This window comes from Rhinatrema bivittatum, chromosome 14 (genome assembly GCF_901001135.1).
Source record: "Rhinatrema bivittatum chromosome 14, aRhiBiv1.1, whole genome shotgun sequence".
NCBI classification, from domain to species: domain Eukaryota; kingdom Metazoa; phylum Chordata; class Amphibia; order Gymnophiona; family Rhinatrematidae; genus Rhinatrema; species Rhinatrema bivittatum.
This window is the reverse complement of record NC_042628.1, coordinates 33190623-33208563: the sequence shown is the minus strand read 5'-3', so window position 1 is coordinate 33208563 and position 17941 is coordinate 33190623. Positions and strand designations below refer to the sequence as shown.

At 41.5% G+C, this 17941-nt stretch overlaps 1 protein-coding gene across 7 annotated transcripts in view; it reads left to right on the top strand.

The window, feature by feature from the left end:
- Positions 1 to 17941, top strand: part of KIAA0556 (KIAA0556 ortholog) — a 152106-nt gene that overhangs the window by 19850 nt on the left and 114315 nt on the right. For all 7 annotated transcript variants that reach the window (XR_003852620.1, XM_029576639.1, XM_029576637.1 and 4 more), the window contains 4 exons: positions 442 to 573; positions 6258 to 6386; positions 14528 to 14792; positions 16028 to 16183. Coding sequence is in view for 6 of the 7 variants with exons in the window: in XM_029576639.1 (XP_029432499.1) it covers positions 442 to 573; positions 6258 to 6386; positions 14528 to 14792; positions 16028 to 16183 (682 nt within the window). In the remaining variant the exon portion in view is untranslated. The remainder of the gene's footprint in view (positions 1 to 441; positions 574 to 6257; positions 6387 to 14527; positions 14793 to 16027; positions 16184 to 17941) is intronic.

Genomic DNA, 17941 nt, shown 5'->3' with positions numbered 1-17941 from the left:
GCACTATGGGGCATACTCTGGGTCTTTCAATAAATGGCAATATGATCCTTGTGCCTCTTTGTCCTTTTCTGGGCCTTTCTGTTTCGTCATACTCTGATTAATGGTAAAGTGCTTTTGGAAAAGTAATTGTTTGATGAATGATGAGAGATGGGGAAAAAAGAAAATGAATGCATTCTACTGGTTAAGGTTCTGGGCTACCAGTTAACTGAACTGGAATTGGTGTTTTAATAAAATTACCGTAGGGAAGATGGTTTCATCTTTTTTTCTAACTCGTGGTAAAGCTGGTGTGCCCGTCCATGGCAGACATAAATTCCCTAAGTTGGAAACTTTAACGCAAAAAAAGTGTGCTTGGTAGTTTTATTATAACCCATAATTCATTATGATCCTGACACGGTATTTGAGCATCTGCTCATGTGTTGTTTTTTTTTTTAATCTCAATAGAATGTAATAAAGATTAAAACAGAAAGTGGATCTCGGGTTCACATCGGTCCTCCTGCGGAATACGCTGAAGATTTTGAACCTTATGAAAGTTTGCACATGGATGCTGAGAAGCATCTTCATGAGTGTTCCCAGGTAATGAAGCAAAAAACTTTAATATTTTATTTTGATTTATATTTTGCTTTTCAGCTACTTCAAAGCAAATTATATTCAGGTACTTTAGGTATTAGTAAATATTTTTTGGTCCACTAGCCTTCAGTTTATAAAAAAAAAAATCTTGTTTTGTACCTTTTTGGTCTTTTTGTCTTATTTCAACTTGATTTTTACAAACTTTTCATTCTGTGTTCTGTATAGATTTTCTCAGCTCTGTCATATTTGGCCCTTGTTGACCCCTTCTGAGAGCTGCACACTGGTGCATTTGGCTGGTCTGGTTTATCTATTTTTAAAGTATTTGCTATTCCTGTGACATCCGTTGCCTTGGCAGCAGGTGGGCTAGGTTGTTGCCCATGAAGGAACCCTCAGTGTTTTTTCTCCTGATTCTAATTCCATACCACCTTTTCCAGTCTTCTGTTTTGAGTACTGTAAAAATCTTTTGTTTACAAGCAAGAGCAGAGCATATTTGAACTTAAACTCAGCACAGTAGCAACCTGGCAAGTATTAAGGGCCAGATTTTCAAAGGGGTACGCGCGTAAGCTACGTGTGTACCCCCCGAAAACCTGGCCCAAACACCCCCTGCGCACGCCGAGCCTATGTTGCATAGGCTTCCGGCATGCGCAAAGCCCCGGGACGCCCGTAAGTCCCAGGGCTTTCCTGGGGGGGTGTGACGAGGGGGGCGTGACGCATTCAGCGTGTCATCCGGGGGCGGCGGCATGGGCGTGGTTTCGGCCCTGGGGCATTCCAGGGGCGTGGCCGCGGCCTCCGGACCGGAACATGGAGCGTGGCAGCCGGCCCGCCGCGCGCAAAGTTACGCCTGCTTCGAGCAGGCGTAACTTTTGTGATAGAGGTGGGGGGGGGGGGGGTTTAGATAGGGCCAGGAAGGTGGGGGGAGGGCGAAGGAAAGTTCCCTCAGAGGCCGCTCTGATTTGGAGCGGCCTCAAAGGGAACGGAGGCGCGGAACGGAGGCAGGCTACGCGCATATCTATTGAAATCCCGCGTACTCTTGTTCGCGCCTGGTGCGCGAACAAAAGTATGCGTGTGCGCAGATTTATAAAATCTGCCCCTAAGAGAACAATACTATACTTAGCTGCCCCATGCAGTATCAGGCTGATGCAATACAGTGCGCTGCAGGCAGCGCTCAGCTTAACATGCAGTTGGACGTGCGTTTTGCTATTGGGTGGGAGGTATAGGTGAACAGGGGGAATTCAGGATGAAGTATTAGGAGGGTGTTAATGAAATGGAGCCGGACTGGCAAACTGGTGCAGGTATTGGCAATCTGGTGACTTCAGTTATGTGTGAAATTTTGAAAATTATACTTCTGAATATTTACATCTGTTTTACGTGAACTAGTATTATTTATTTTTTTTCTTGCATAAAATATATGTGTATATCTTTATGAAGTAGGTAGAAAAAGTATGAGCTTTTAGTGCATTATTGATATTCGTGCGGACTGAAACATACGTGCGTATGTTGGGAGGTGGACCTATGCATATTTTATAATCTGCATGGACCAGATACATGCAGGTTATAAAATTCTGTAGTAGATCTCCGTGCACTCGTGTATATGGGGACGTGCAGAATTGTTTGAAAGTTATCCTCTGCGAGTATAATTTTTCAAAGCCTTTTATGTGCAAAAAAACCTAGTTTCCTCTTCATCCAGTCAGACAAATCCAGATGAATGAGTAATGCGCCCCAAACAGCAGATGGAGACAGAGATAAACAGACTCGCTGATGTCACGCTTATAGGCATCTGTGCTGTCCTCAGCCTGCCAGGATTCTGTCTTCAGCGGATGGTATAGGTGTGCTCACATGCTGTGGACTAAGGCCTGGTTAGGCTGAATAAAACTTCTTGTCCAGGCAGCCCCTGAGGTGAAAGACCTATTGTCCCTCCCTCAATTGAGCAGTGGTATAGGGTATTTGGACAAAAAAACCCAAAACCAAAACATCAGGCAGCTCCTGAGGTGAAAGCACAGTGCTCCCTCCCTTAATTGAGCAAAGCCTGAGCCCGGGGGGCTTCCAGACTTGGTTGGGGATCTGGCCTTGCTGCCTTCTCTACCCCCTTCCTTTCGCCTTCTCCCCCTGCTGCTTGCATTGAATCCCCTTCCTTCTGAAGTTGGCTCCATAAAATTTAAAAAAGAAAACAAAAAAAACCCAGAGGCACTGAGGAGAATCTTGGGCTCAGAGGTTCCCCCTCCCCCCCCACCTCCAATAGTCTGGTTACAGCAACAAGGAAGAATGTAGCTGGGCGAGTCTTTTGTTTGTTTATTTTAACTGCTTGTTTAAATCATTTTTAAAACACTTCATGAACATAACATCGGCAGAAAAAAAACCACACAGTTTAAGGGTACAGACATCAATGAAAAAAAGAAACGGACTTTACGAAAAGAAAACAGAAAGGAAGGACTCAAATCAAAGAGAAAAAAATACAACTGTCCTTTTTCCCCAAACAAGTTCCATACCCAGTAAGGTGCCCTTTAACAAAAAGATTAGCCATTCCATGGTGGCCACCTCTCCTAGCATGTTCTTCCAATGTTCCAAGTTGGGTGTAGATTTCCAGAAAAACACTACAGTAAGAGAATCCACCCATTTATCAACCTCATCTTGTTCTCTCAAATTTAGTAGGCATATCTGTGCAGAGAGTTCTGTCTGCGAGTGAATAATAGCAAGTATTCAAGCTTGGACGTCAAACCAACATCAATTTACACTCCCACCACATGTGAATATGTGATGCCTCTAAACCACAGCCTTGGGATTACTCCATGCAGCTGACTATGCCAAAAAATATCTGAATGACCTGCTTGTGTGGGACAGGCAGTCAAGATAATGTCTGGCAATGCCTTGGCAGTAGCATATGTGAATCAAGGTAGCATAAAAAGTTGGCAGGTGACAGAAGAGATAGAAATGCTGGGCAAAAAGCATCTGAGCTTACTGTCATCCTCTCATATAGTAGTAGTGGAGAATATTCAAGTGGATTTTCTCAGTCAGTATGCAGGAGACCCAGGAGAATGGTCATTTGCTCTGCCAGCATTCGGCGAAATAATATCTAGGTGCGGTTTTCCACTGATTGATTTGATGGCAACCTTCAAGAATATAAAGGTCAGCAGGTTTTACAGCAGAAGAAGAGAGCATTGCTTTTCTAGCCTGGATGTTCTTGTTCAGGATTGGCTGGAGGCAGTCTTTTTTATGTTTTTCCCCTGTGGCCCTTGATAGGAAGAGTAATTCAAAGGATTTCAGATCATCCAGGTCTAGTCATTCTGGTGCTCCAGATTTGGCCCTGATATGCAGATCTAGTGCGATTTGTTGCACAGCTGTTCATTGTGCCTTCCCCAACAAATGGATCTGCTTTCTCAGGGTCTGGTCCTTCATCAAGATCAATTTTGTCTTACATCTTGGTCCTTGAGAGGGCTTATTTAGTTGCGAGGCTATTCCCAGGCGGTGGTACATACTCTTCTGAAGGCAATGGTTCTCTAATGGATTGGCTCTTAATTCCCGGAAGATGCAGGTGGCTGTTATCACATGTTACAGAAGTAGGGTAATGGATAAAACCTTATGCTCTCATCCAGATGTATATCATTTCTTGGAGGGAATGAAGCATATTATTTTGCCTCCATGAAGAGCTTTGGTTCTTTATTAGAATCTTAATTTGGTTTTGACTTTTTTTTTTTTTTTTTGGAAGTTCTGCAGTTTGAGCTTATTAAGGAGATATCAGTTGGGCTACTCACTTTTAAAGATTTGTATTTCTGGTGGCAATCTGGTCTACCAGAAGGATTTCTGCTTTATCTTGTAGGACATTTTTTTGGAGATTTCTAGATATAGTCAGGATTTGGACTATACCTTCCTTTCTTCCAAAGGTGGGTTTCTGCATTTAATTTAAATCACTGATTATTTCATCCAAACGCTTACTGAAAGAAGGCGAACTTCAGATTACTGCATCAATTAATGTGCTCAGAATGTTTTTATGATATCTCAAGGTCACAAATACCTTCAGGAAATCGGATTATCTATTTGTCGTAAGCTGGAGTTCAGAGTGGTGAGGCAGTGTCGAAGACTTTGATAGCTCATTGGATTACAGAGACCATTACATTAGGTAAAGCTCTATCATTATCTACATAAATAGGATCAAGCTCATTCTACTAGAGCTCAGGCAATATCCTGGGCAGAACTATATTTGGTTTCTCCATTACAGATCTGGAGAAGCAGTGACCTGGTCCTCCTTACGTTCATTTGGATGAAGGGGCCAGTCAGGAAGCTGCATTTGCCACTGAGGAACCGAGAGTAGGTTTGCCAGTGGCCTGCCCAGTTTAGGAGTAGCTTGGTACAATCCAACTGGTCTAAATGAATGAAGAAGAAGGAGAAATTAAGTCTTCCCTGATTTTCCTTTCCTTGAGTCAGTCAGACCAATCCTGACTCCTCCCTGTGCTGCCAAACTCCTGTCTTTTTGCTACAGTACAAAACTAGCCATTAAGCTCAAAGAAGTGATACTCCTTAAGTATGTGTATTTATAGTTCTTGTGTTCTTTACATTACTACTTGGGATTTTTCTTGGTCTGAAGTACTGTGGTTTCAAAAAACAAACAAATTATAGAGATGCAGTTTTTTTTTATGTTGTCTGCAGTTAGCTTGTTACAGGTAATACTGACGGGCTGAGGTCATCACGGATACATATAAAGGTGACGTCAACAAGCCTGTTTTTCTCTGTCTCCATCTGTTGTTCAGGGTGCAAAACCCATTCATCTGGACTGGTCTGGCTGGACTCAAGGACACAAAATTATCAGGAAAGACCTAATTTCTCCTTTTATGTGTGTCAGTGGCGGTACTAAAACAGCCGGGGGGGGCTGAATGCGTGTAAAAGTACGTGTATAGTTCTACGCAAACTGAGCAGAAGCATTCTAGGAAATGAAGTTGGAATTAATGTGCATATTTTCGATTTTTGAAAAGTATGCATGCAAGTTAGGTCCTATGAAGAGAGGGTGTAACTTTCCTGCAAGCGAATGTGTGCACATACACTGATTACACTAGGGGCTAGTTTTAAGACACTGTTCTTCTCAAGTATGGTAGTTCTTAAAATGAACTTAAAATCACCAGCCAGTATTATAAGGAATTGAATTGCTGATACAAAAATACACCATATTGAACAAGTTCTTAGTCTCAGCCAAGAGGGGACCAATCATGCTCAGCTCACAGTTCAGCTCTTTACATTTGATCGTAGCTGAGAAGGGTCTGCTGATGTTTTTTTGTTTTGTTTTTGTTTTTAAATTCACTGGAAGCAGAAACAGACATGAGAGAGAGGCTGTTATAGAATTATCTGTAGGCACTATGCATCACTATCCTTAGAGAAGAGTGTAACCATTTAACCTGCTTGAGTAGGGTGCTAGTATCAAGTTTTAAGAAGATAAAACCTTAAAATAACCAAAAACAGTTCCCCATAGGCTTTCCACCTGTTTCCTTTCAGAAAATAATAGGAAGAATATTTGCAACCAGGGAAGCTTTAAGGAATTTTGTATTCTCTAGAACATAAAGAAAAATCTTGGTACAAACACTTTTTTTTTTCCTCTACCTTATTACTTTATATTCTGAAATGCTGTGTAACAAACCATTATTCTAGCTGTTGCATTATTTTTATAATTTGATGGGGCTGTATGACTTTATTTTTATTTATTTTAGAGTCTTGAGTCTTCCAAGAATGGCGTTTATAGTGATTTTAAATGCTCAGTCCAAAGCACAGATGCACATTTAAGTGAATCTAGCGAGGTAGAAAAGGAAAGGCTGCTTTTAAACTTTCAGGATGTAAAGGTGAGAATCAGTATTTTTCTGTTTGTTTTTTGTTTTAATATTAATTTATAGTTTTTGAATTGATCATCATGCTATAAAATTGTTCTATGTAGCCCCATCCCCTGTACCTGTTTGTAATTTCCACCTCAGTTCAGATGTAAACCAGTATGATGTATCTACTAATACCGGTATAAAAAAGTTTTGAAATAAATAAATATAAAAGATGTCAGACAAGAAAGAAAAAATGTTTTTGTGTGACTTCAGCACAAAATCCAGAAATGTATTTTGAAGTTAATTGAAAAAACATACAGGTAGATTTTAAAAACCCTTACTTGCAGCCAAGGTGGCAGATAAGCTTGTGGCTCGGAAGCGTGCAGGCTGCGTGGATTTTAAAAGGCTCACAGCCACGTGCGTATCTCCTGCTACACGCATTAAAATGTTTTGGGGGAAAAGGGGTGGGGCATAGGCAGGCCAGGACTGCACCATCCAGTCTGTTACGTGCACAAGTGACATCGGGATCCCACAAGCAGGTAACTTCTGCTATGGACTGCGTGTAAGCAATGCAATATAAAAAAATAGGGTAATCAGAGGGGTTTTAGGGGTTGGGGCTAGTAGGGTAAAAGGGAGGCAAGTTAGGTAGGAGATTTAGGAAGTTCGCTCCTTTACTGCGGCGAACTGGGAAACAAGGCCTAATGCGTCGCCATACATCTACTAAAATTCCCCCCTTACGTGCTCCACATGGCATTCATGCACACTTGCGCATGTCGATATAAAATAGTGTGCGCAGGTAGCTGATATTATAACATGTGCGCATAAATGCGTGTATGTTTATAAAATCGGCGCATCCACGTATGCATGCCGGCAAATGCGCACACAAGGCACACGCGCGTCAGTTTGATAGTTACCGTCATACAATAGTCAATATTGAAAAGTTTTCTGCGAATAACTTTTTAAAATACCTGCACAAAATCCCTGTGTTTGAATATTTCCCTCTACTGACTACATAAAATTTGTGCACACAAAATTGATTTCAACTCAAAGGGATGTTGATGGAAGCATTCTGGGATGGGGATACATTTTAGTTGGCAAGCAAACTAAGGGCCTGATTTTAAAAACTAGTTACCCACTTAAAATTGGGTTTTATACACGTAAATGCACTTTACCTGTGCAAGTAGGCTTTTAAAATTGCTGCAATATATGCCTTTGAATTATCCATAGGATATTCACATGTAAGTGCACTTTACGAAATTTAAATGAATTTTTATAATTGCTAGATTATGTTAGATTTACATGTGTAACTCCTTTTTAAAATTACTTCCAGTTATGCACACATACCTGCTTGGATAAATAAGTGTCCTAATTTTATCTGGGTAAAGCTATGTGCATAACTGTATCCATGTATATTCAGCGGTGGGCTTATCCAGGTAAATCTTGTTGAATATTTGCAAAACGTTATGGGTCTGATTTTAAAACGCATTTACACACTTAAAATTGGGTTTTGCATGTATAAATACACTTTACCCATATATAAGTGGGCATTTGAAAATTGCTGCAATATATGCCATTGAATCATCCGTAGGATATTCATATGTAAGTGTACTTTATGCATATAAATGGCTTTTTAAAGTTGCTACAATTGTATGTTACGTTTACACATATAACTCCTTTTAAAATACCTCCTTAATGCATAATGCTAGCTGGTTAACTTGCCTTCTCGCTGGCTCTGAGTTATCTAATAGGGTAGTATTCAGTTGGCAAAGAGAGCTTTGCTCCCGTGAGTCTGCAAGCTAAGATTTAAATGGCCAGTGGAGTAGGGAGACACTCTTGCAGTGTACTTCTAGGGGAATCTTGCTCAAAATATTAAACTCTTCTTCTTTGAGGAGTAATTTTTCTGTTACATTTTCCATTAATTACTCAGACTATGATATATATTGTATTTTGATCAATATAAAGTATGCAGAATTTTGCAGAATTTTAAAATTCAATGCACAGAATTCTCCCAGCAGTAGAAAGTACTACGATAAGAAATTCTCACATTCCAATCAATACAGGGCTTCGGAAAGTAAGGTAGAAATGATTTAAGAATATCCAGATCAATCTAACCACAGAAATTGTGTGGGAAGATTTAGGGAGCTGTTTGTTCACACTTATTTAGCTGTGTAGCACTGAATATCATTTTAGCTGGCTAAACTTTAAAAAGCCCGCCATGGGAATGCTCTGATCCGGCTCATTTCTTACACAGCTAAATTTATGTGCATAGCGATTTCACCCTTACAAGTTTAGTTGGATAAAGGGAGAAGCAGCGGGGGAATTGAATTTTGAGCAAGTAAGATTTCCCTAGCTAAATCCCAGTTTTAGCTGGGCGAATCTTTTGAATATTGACATCACCTTAAGCCAGGTGACGCAGTCAGTTTGGTTGAAATACTACCTGTGAAAGTATGATACTAAAGTGTAGTGCTATTCAATCTCAGAAGGTGAAACAATCTTATTACAAAACAATTTGAGTGAGTAGTTTTATTCTGGGGACTGCACATCTGGTTGCATTGTAATATCCTGCTGCATCTATCAGAAAGTAGCTGCAAGATCATGCAGATTCCTGTACATTCTGTGGGGTTGTACCACAACCAGAGACAGAACATGTGCTTTCCTGTTCATACCCCAGATCAGTCCAGTTACGTGGGTTTGCCTCCCTACCAGCAGATGTAGACAGAAAAGACAAACTTTACTGACACTGTTATTTAACCTAACATGCCACCTGTAGTCTCTCAGTATTTCTGTCTCCAGCAAATGGTAGAGGTGTAAAACCTTCAGTCGGAAATAGGGAAAAAAAAGAGGGAGTGTTTCTCCCATTGGTGGGTGGGGATGGGGTTGTAAGGTGCCTGGTTGGACCATCCCCCCTGGTTGAGGCAGATGAGCAGGGATTGGTGACCCATTTTTGTCTCTGGATCTGTGTGTGTGTGTGTGTCGGGGGGGGGGGGGGGGGGGGGCCGCCTCCTCCTCCTCCTCCTCCTCCTCCTCCTCCTCCTCCTCCTCCGAAAACTGGTGGACTAGGTTCCTCTTTGCCCCAGAAAGTCCTTCCTGCCCAATAGTGAACTCAGCAATTCAACAAAGGGAAGTTTGTATTGTTTTATTTGGTGGTTAAAGTTTTATTTAAAAAAAAAGAAAAAGGAGCAGGTCGGCTGACAATGGTACTTAGTGGTTGACTCTGCGGGTGGTTGGGGACTGATGCCAAAGCAGTGAACATCCATCGGTGAGGAGACCAATAGCAATTGTGAGTGACCAGCAACACATACAGGGGAGGCCCTAATGTTGCCGGCAAAGCAGCACAGTTAAAGCTGCCACTCATTTGGTGAGCCACATGTAAAACTGTCTTTGGGCCTGTGGATACGTTATGTCTCTGGGGGAGAAGACTGCTCCAATGAGGTCGGCACAGAAGCACAGGGAAAGAGTGGCCCAATTCCCTTCCTTTATCCCCAGCTGTTTAAAGTCCCGCGGTGGCATAGAAGGACTCAGAAGCCCCTAAAAACCAGTGGGAGGAGGGCTCATAAGACTCAGTTTTTATTCAGAGTTTATTCATCTCCTGCATAGAGCTTTTCTGGCTAGCAAGGCGGCAGGGAGAGAAGTGTGCTTGCCCACAGAGTTGCCCGCGGCCATCAAAATTGCCAAGATTTCATCCTCAGAAGGGGGTCTGCAAATATCCTCTTAGTCTGAAAGGTCAGCATGACAGTGTGGTGGAGGACTCTGAGAACTCCGATGGTGCAGAGGGTCCAGGAGAATCTGTCCCAGATTTTTTCTGAGGAAGTGCCAATGACAGAAGGAGATGATCCTAAGGTGATCTGGCTGTTCAGAAAAGAGGAATTGTGGCCTTTAAATACCATATGTGCTTAAGGAGCTAGGGATTAATGTGCCCCAAGAGGACTCGCATCATGGAATGCTTGCGAAGGCCAGTGAAGGATTTTCCCTTCCATAGATCTGTAAAGAAGTTAATGGTCAGGGAGTGGGATACTCCAAAGACTGGTCTAAAGGTGGGTAGAGCAATGGAGGAGGCCTTGGGTCTATTGATGCTTGCAGAGGTGGACGCATCAGTCTCGGTAGTGACCAAGTAAACCACCATCTTGGTGGCAGGGTCCACAGCTTCTCCTTTTGACCATGTTTTTGAGACATAAGGAAATTGAACCTCCGTGTTTTATTCAATGTTTTATCCTTGTTTTTACTCCTTCTTTTGTAATCATTATGTATGTTACTCTCTCATTTGTAAACCACCTATATCTACTTCGTGTATGTGTATACAGTATATAAAAACTTTTTAAAATAAATAACTTCAGAATAGAGGACCTTCCTCCCCTGAGGAAAAGCTCGGGCAGGGCCTGGTCCATTTGTGGAATGTGTAAGCCAGCCCAGGAAAACTCTGGTCAGCGAACCGGGGAAAGTAAGGCCTTGCAATGAAACAAGGCTGGTCCACTCTTTCCTGAAGGCCACTGGGGGGCAGTTAGCCTTTTTCTTTGAGGTGTGGGCCAAAATCACAACAGACCAGTGGGTACTAGAAGTGATACGAAACAGTTACACATTAAAATTTGCTTGGCCAGTTCGAGAAGCTGACATAATTTCCTCTTGAATGTCTTTTGCCAAGCAGGAGGCAGTTTGCACCACAGAAGATAGATTGCTGCACCTGGATGCCATAGTACCAGTTCCCCGAGCAGGGAAGGGAAGGTATTCCATTTACTTCATGGTCCCAAAAATGGAGGGAACTTTCAAACCGGTCTTAGATTTAACAAAGGTGAATGTGGCTCTCTGGGTACCATGGTTTTGATTGGAGACTGATCAGTCATTAGTGGTAATCTGCAAATGAGAATTCCTGCCATCTTTGGATCTAACCGAGGGCTTATCTACGCATACCCATTCGAGCAGAGCATAAGAAGTTTCTAAGATTAACGATTCTGGGATATCATTTTCAGTTTCATGCCCTTCCATTCAGGTTAGTGACGGCACTGCGAATCTTCACCAAGGTGACTGATAGTAGTGGCAGCTCTGTGGAAGGAAGGGGTCCTGGTGCATCCTTATCTGAACAACTAGTGAACTAGCTCATTCAGGCAGTCGGAGGCCCTGTGTCAGCAGTCAGTGCAGAGGGTCATGGAGAAGTTGTGGTCTCTGGGCTGGGTGGTGAACTGACAGAGCAAACTCATGCCAATCCAATCACCGGAGTATCTGGGGGGGCCCATTTTGACACCAGGATAGGCAAGGGTATTTATCACAGCAGGCAGGGTGATGAAACTGAAGATGCATGTTCACCATTTGTTGCAGCTAACTATGCCCAAGGTTTGGGATTATTTACAGGTCCTAGGTTCTATGGCATCTGCACTGGATCTTGTTCCCTGGGCATTCGCTCATATGTGGCCCCTTCAGAGGGACAATGAAACCCACTATCAGTGGAGTTTCATCTTCCATTATTGCTTTTCGAGGGAATCCAGATCCTGTCTCTCATGGTGGCTTTCTCGAGCCAATTTTGAACAAGGGGTGGAGTTGGAAATCCAGAAATAGGTGGTAGTAACCACTGGTTCCAGCCTTTTGGGTTTAAGAGCAGTTTGTCAGGGTTAGACGACTGAAAGCCGATTATCAGTGGAGGAAACTTCATGGTCTATTAATCGCTTAGAAATAAGAGCAGTTCACTTAGCATTGCTTTCGATTCATCTGCAATTGCATGGTCGGACAGTGCAACAATGGTGGCTTATATCAACCATCAGGGGGAACCAAGAGTCGAATAATCTCTCAGGTTCAAGAGCTGTTTTGCTGGGTGGAGCAACACCTGGCGGCTCTGCCTTCTCTTATCACCAGACTGGATAGGTGGACTTTCTCTGTTGGCAAGTGTTGGACACTGGAGAATAAACCTGGCTTCTCATTCGGGCCAGGTGGGGTCTTCCCCAGATGAATTTGATGGCATCGAAACAGAACACCAAGGTGTGCTGCTTTTTCAGTCCAAGATGGGAGAGTGGAGCAGAGGGAATTCTGCTCACCAGGGATCCTGCTATATGATTTCCCTTCATGGCCCCTGATGGGAAGAGTGCTATGATGGATAGAGAGACACCCAAGTGAGGTGATTCTCCCGGCTCTGGAATGGCCAAATCGGCTGTGGTTTGCAGATCTATTAAATCTGAAGGTTATTTTCAAAGGGTGCTTCATCAAGCTCCAGTCTCCTTGGATCAGGCGGATCACTTTTGTCTTGCAGCCTGGTTTTTGAAAGGAATTGTTTTGAGATGGAAGGGATATACCAAGAAGGTCATTACCATTTCCCTGCAAGGAGTTGGAGATATCTCGCTCTGACTTGGGCGAAAGAGAAGGGAATAACCTCCCACTGGGCCAGGAAGAGGAGAAGAAAGCAAGAGCAGCTTCCTTTCATAGCCAATAAAGGAGAAATTGGCCAACTCCTGCCCAGACTGATGAGGAAAGAGCAGCCTTCTGCTGGGTCTGTGACACACCTTCCGGGACCTCACGACACACCTCTTGAGAACCACTGGTCTAAACCATTAAAGAGAATGTCTTTAAAGGATCTCACGCTGAAAGTATTCTTTGTTCAGCCAGATGGATTTCAGAGCTTCAGGCCTTATCCTGTAGGGATCCTTTTCTTCAAATTTTCGGAAGCGAGTGTATATTTGCACATGGTGCCTTCCTTTCCTCCAAAGGTAGTCTTTGCCTTTCACCTCAATCAGGCTGTGGAGCTTCCCACTTTTCCAAAATTGGATTCGATGATGCTTCATTTGTTAGATATATGTCAGGCATTGCTGCAGTACTTCAAGGTTACCAATGATTTTTGGAAGTTGGATCACCTGATTGTTCTGTGGAATGGACCAAAGAAAGAGAGTAAGGCTTCTAAGACTATTATTGCTCAGTGGCTGAAAGAGGCAATTGGAGCGGCATACATTTTGCAAGGGTTGACCAATTTCTGAGGGTCTGCTGGCCCTTCTACTAGGGCACAGGCAACCTCGTGGGCCAAATGTCAGCTAGTTTCCAAGCAGGAGATCTATCAGATGGCTACTTGGGTTTAGCTACCCACTTTCACCAGACATTACCGGCTGGATGTCAGGGCACCAGAAGCAGATGGTTTTGGTGAGTGTACCGCAAGCGGATCTGTCACGTTCCCGCCCAATTTAGGGGAGCTTGGGTATATCCCATGTGTCTGAAGCAATCTCTGGTATGATTAGGAAAGGATAACTGGTTCTTATCTGCTAATTTTCGTTCTTGGAATATCTCAGATTAGTTCAGAGCCCCCGCCCACTCTCATTTTCAATATATAAATGGTTGCTAGTTGGAAAGTTCTATCATCCACACTTGTTGGAGGTGCTCCACTTTCCTCCTGCTTGGTTTAAGAGGGAGGTTGAAATTAGTATTTACATTTTAATCTCATCTTGGCCCGGATACAGGTCATATTAAGGGAATACAGGTGGCACACTAGGTTAAGTAGCAATGTCAGTAAAGCTTTTCTTCTGTCTCCATCTGCTGGTAGGGAGGCAAAACCCATGTATCTGAACTGATCTGTGGTATTCCAGTTATGAAAACTAGTAGGTAAGAACCATTTTCCTTTTTTATTTATTTTATTTTTATTTAACGAGTTTTATATCAGTCATTCGGAAACGTCAAAATAACGCCATCCATAACAGTTTACAAAATAAGGTGTTAGGGATAAAGGGGTTGACAAGGGGTGTAAAAACATAACATGTTAGGCTTAGTAGTAAACAAATTCATGCTTAAGATTAAAATGAGTTCATTCTTATTTTAGAAAAATATAGTTGTGCTGATATTCATTTAATCATGAGGTTGTAATGGAGGGCGGTGATGATTAGATGATTCTTTGGGTGGTTTGATATGCTTTGTTGAACAACCAAGTTTTTAATTCTTTTACTGCATGACACTGCCACAGTAATGAAGAAATTTAATTTCTCATCAAAAAATTGTTGTTTTTCCCCTTCTGAGGGTACACAGTTCTTGTTAGTACTGTCCACTTGTGACTTATTGACTCAGCTAGATTGAAGTATCTGTAAAGTTTCCAGCTCAAGATGTGTACAGTTAAACTATAGCACTTTCATATTTTTAGAATAATATTACAATAATGAGTTGTGTTCAAAAGTTTCTAGTATCTGTTAAAAAGGCAGATTTATTCTTGTGATCAGGCAATAAGAGAGAGCCTGGAGCTGAGTGTCAATCTTCAAAGTAGAGACAAAACAGACAGCTCTAGTGAGGAGTCGGACTCCATCGAAGAAGATGTTCTTGAAGAGCAGACACAAATAGAAGATACACCTAAAAGTTTTGAAAGCCATTTGCTTAAAGCCAGCAAGTCATCGCAGAAGAGTCTTCCAAGATGTGAGGGAGCCAGAAAGCATTCAGATCTAGAGCTTGGAGATTTAATTGTATTGGAATTTGGGCCAAGTCCTAGTGGTAAGTTCATTGTGTTCTTTTTCTCATTTAGGAGCAGAGGGTGTTAGGGCCAGTGTACTTAGTTGCAGTATATGTACCTCGCTTGCATTCTTGGCCTTCTCCCCGTGACCGTAGTCGGAAGGAAGTGAGCAGAGCATCTTACCTGAAAATTCAAAAGTATGCAAAGTCCTCCCCAGTCTCTAGTCAGGGAGCTCTCCCCCTGCTGCTGGTAAAGGTACATGCATAGAGGCCCTACACCCACATATAGGGTAGACAGTTTTCTAAAAGCTCATTTCCCCGGATGAAGCACAGTTTGTTTTTACTCATAGAAATGGCTTTGAAAATTATCATTCCTGTCATCAAACTTTGTGCCACACAGTTATCAATATCATACATAAGCCAATTTAATTTCTATGAAACATACATTTGGAAAGGGTTACTGTGGATCCATCCCCAGCAGGTTTTCAATAACACTTAATACAATTACTTTTTGAATATGTTTCTGTTAAGAAGAGCAACATTGCATCTAATGCATACCTATCTTTATTCACCAATAAATTATACATCATTAATCTAAGAAAGATACTGCCGACAAAACAGTTTCTAGTTAACGTAAACATAATTATTTTGAGGCATGTCTTCTGTTACATAGCTTTCTTAATGTCCTTAAGGCTGCATTGTTGCATGGCTCTTGTTGCATTTTGATCTATCATTTCAATCCGGGGTAGTTTTGTAATTGCCCGCATTATTGTAAAGTCTGTGGTTACTTTTCCCTGCAGATTTTGCAGGGAAAAGAACATGTATATTTTTCCCTTGGAACATTATCCCACCAGAACTATCTTCACACACAGAAGCCTGCTAATATTTGTGCACAAGTTTTTGGGAAAATTTACATGCATGCTTTTGAAAAATCAAGTGTGTGTGTGTGATTCCAAATGCCACCCACAAGAAAGCCTCTTCCTACTTTGGATAAAAGTGCATGCATACAGGCCCTATGCATGTACTTTTATCCAATATTGGGTAGGCAGTTTTATAAAAGTCCATTTATGTGGTTAAAAGAACTGTTTTACACAGGGAAATGGTTTTGAGAATTATCCTTTTGTTACTGTTTCTGTAAAGTTTGCTGGTGATCACATTTTAAATTGGCATCGAATTTTAAAGAAATGCATTTGGTTAGCTTTTGCCTGTTACTTAAATGAACTTGGCCTCATTAGAATGTTGCTGTTGAAGCCCATCCTTTTGTTTTATCTTTTAAGTGTTAGGCAGGAAACAAGAGCGACTTTTGTCAGCCAGAAGGAAAGATAATGCTGAAGACTACATTCCCACAAAGCCTGTGATGGTAAAAAGTAAGCAGGAGAGGCCATCCTCTGTTTCTTCTTCATATCGAGAGGAGCAGAATTCCTATCTCTCAAGTAAGCAAAAGGACATAATGGCAAAAGACAGAAAGGAATTGTACTGTGTGTGGATTTTACAGGAAGGTCTCCACTGGATAAATTGATCTGCTACATTTTTTTTTTTTTTTTAATTGTTTGCCACCATTTTATAAAGGTAGTAACACATTCCAGAATATCCATCTATATTTGATTTCACTCGGGTATGCCTCTGATTGGACTATGTTCTGGGTTATTACATGTTATATATTAGATTGTAACGTAACTAGTGTGTGGCGGACATCAGTCATTGGTCAATACATCTCAGTGGGAAGGACGTTTATTGTAGAGGCAGACACAGTGGCGAACATTAAAAAAAAACAACAAAAAAACCATGGTTTATAATGTAAATACAGGGAGCCCTGATTGTACCATATAATCTATGTACAGTAAGTGTGAATACAGTTTGACTTGTAAGGGAGATTTCATGTTATATAATATATATTCTAACAAAGCACATAAGGTGAATGTTACAAACTAGCACAAGCAAGTTGTGAGAGTCTTGAAGGAATACTCTATCTGCTCAGATGTCCACCCTAACTATCTAATAATAGTAAACTGCGATCGGAACATGAACAATTGTGTATGGCAAAAATGACCTGATACAGATGTAAAAAAATAATTAAACTTCATCGTACCTTCTGCTCATAGAATGAATTTTTCCCAGAGATGGCATAAACCCAGGTCTTAAAACAGTTATTTGTAAGCCTGGACAAATCATGTTGGTACTTGACCACTGGTTTGGTGAAACGCAGGTGCATTAATTCACTAGTGGACGTGTTTGGATGGGGGCGGGAGAAGAAATCAGGGGCAAGTTTTATGCCATGTGTGGAGGTTGGGGGTGAACCTTTTCAACAGTAATTAGCAGATATATTCTTGTGTCTCTTAATGGATGCATCACCGAAGACCAGAAAGCTCCCAGCTGATTTCTCTCTGAAGTCATGTGCCCAGTTATCAACCGGTTCATAGACTTTTGGTCACATACCCTGCCTCAACTTCCAACCTCCTTGGAACTGACCACATTGGAGCAGAAACTAACCTGGCATAAAATGTCAAGCATAAAACCAGTGAGAGATTAGGTCTGGCATCAGGGCAGCATGAGCTCAAGTCATTGCCACCCTTTCTATTCAGGGCAAAAACCATAAAACCCTTACTATTTATTTATGTGTTTGGATTCCTTTTCTATCTGGCCCAGTTAATAAGATGAAGGTTTTTTTGACATTCTGAATGTCAAAAAATAAACCTCGTCCTATAATCACAACCAAGCACGTCCCTCCCCCCCCCCCCCCCCCCCCCCCCCCAAACTCAAAACCCAGCTCACTAGCAAAAACAATCTTCCTCCAGCTGAGTTGTGCTATACCATTCATTTAAAAATAGGTCGCTGCTTTCTCTTTATTTATTTTATTTATTTATTTTTAATTTTTATATACCGAAGTTCTTGTAGGGACTACAAATCAATCCGGTTTACATAAAACGAAGAACTGCTCAACAGAGGGCGGAGCTTTACATGGAACCGAGGAACATATGAAAAAGTATAACTGGTTGACAATTTAACATAGTGCTAAATAAAGTAATAATAGTTTAACTGGAAATAAATAAAGCAATATAATATTTTATAAAGACAGTTTAACTGTTTAACGTATCAATAAATATAAGCAATGCCAAATATATATATAAAATACAGTAAATTTTTGTGCTCAACGGTAATTGTCCAGTAGCAGATTCTAAAATTAGTACTTG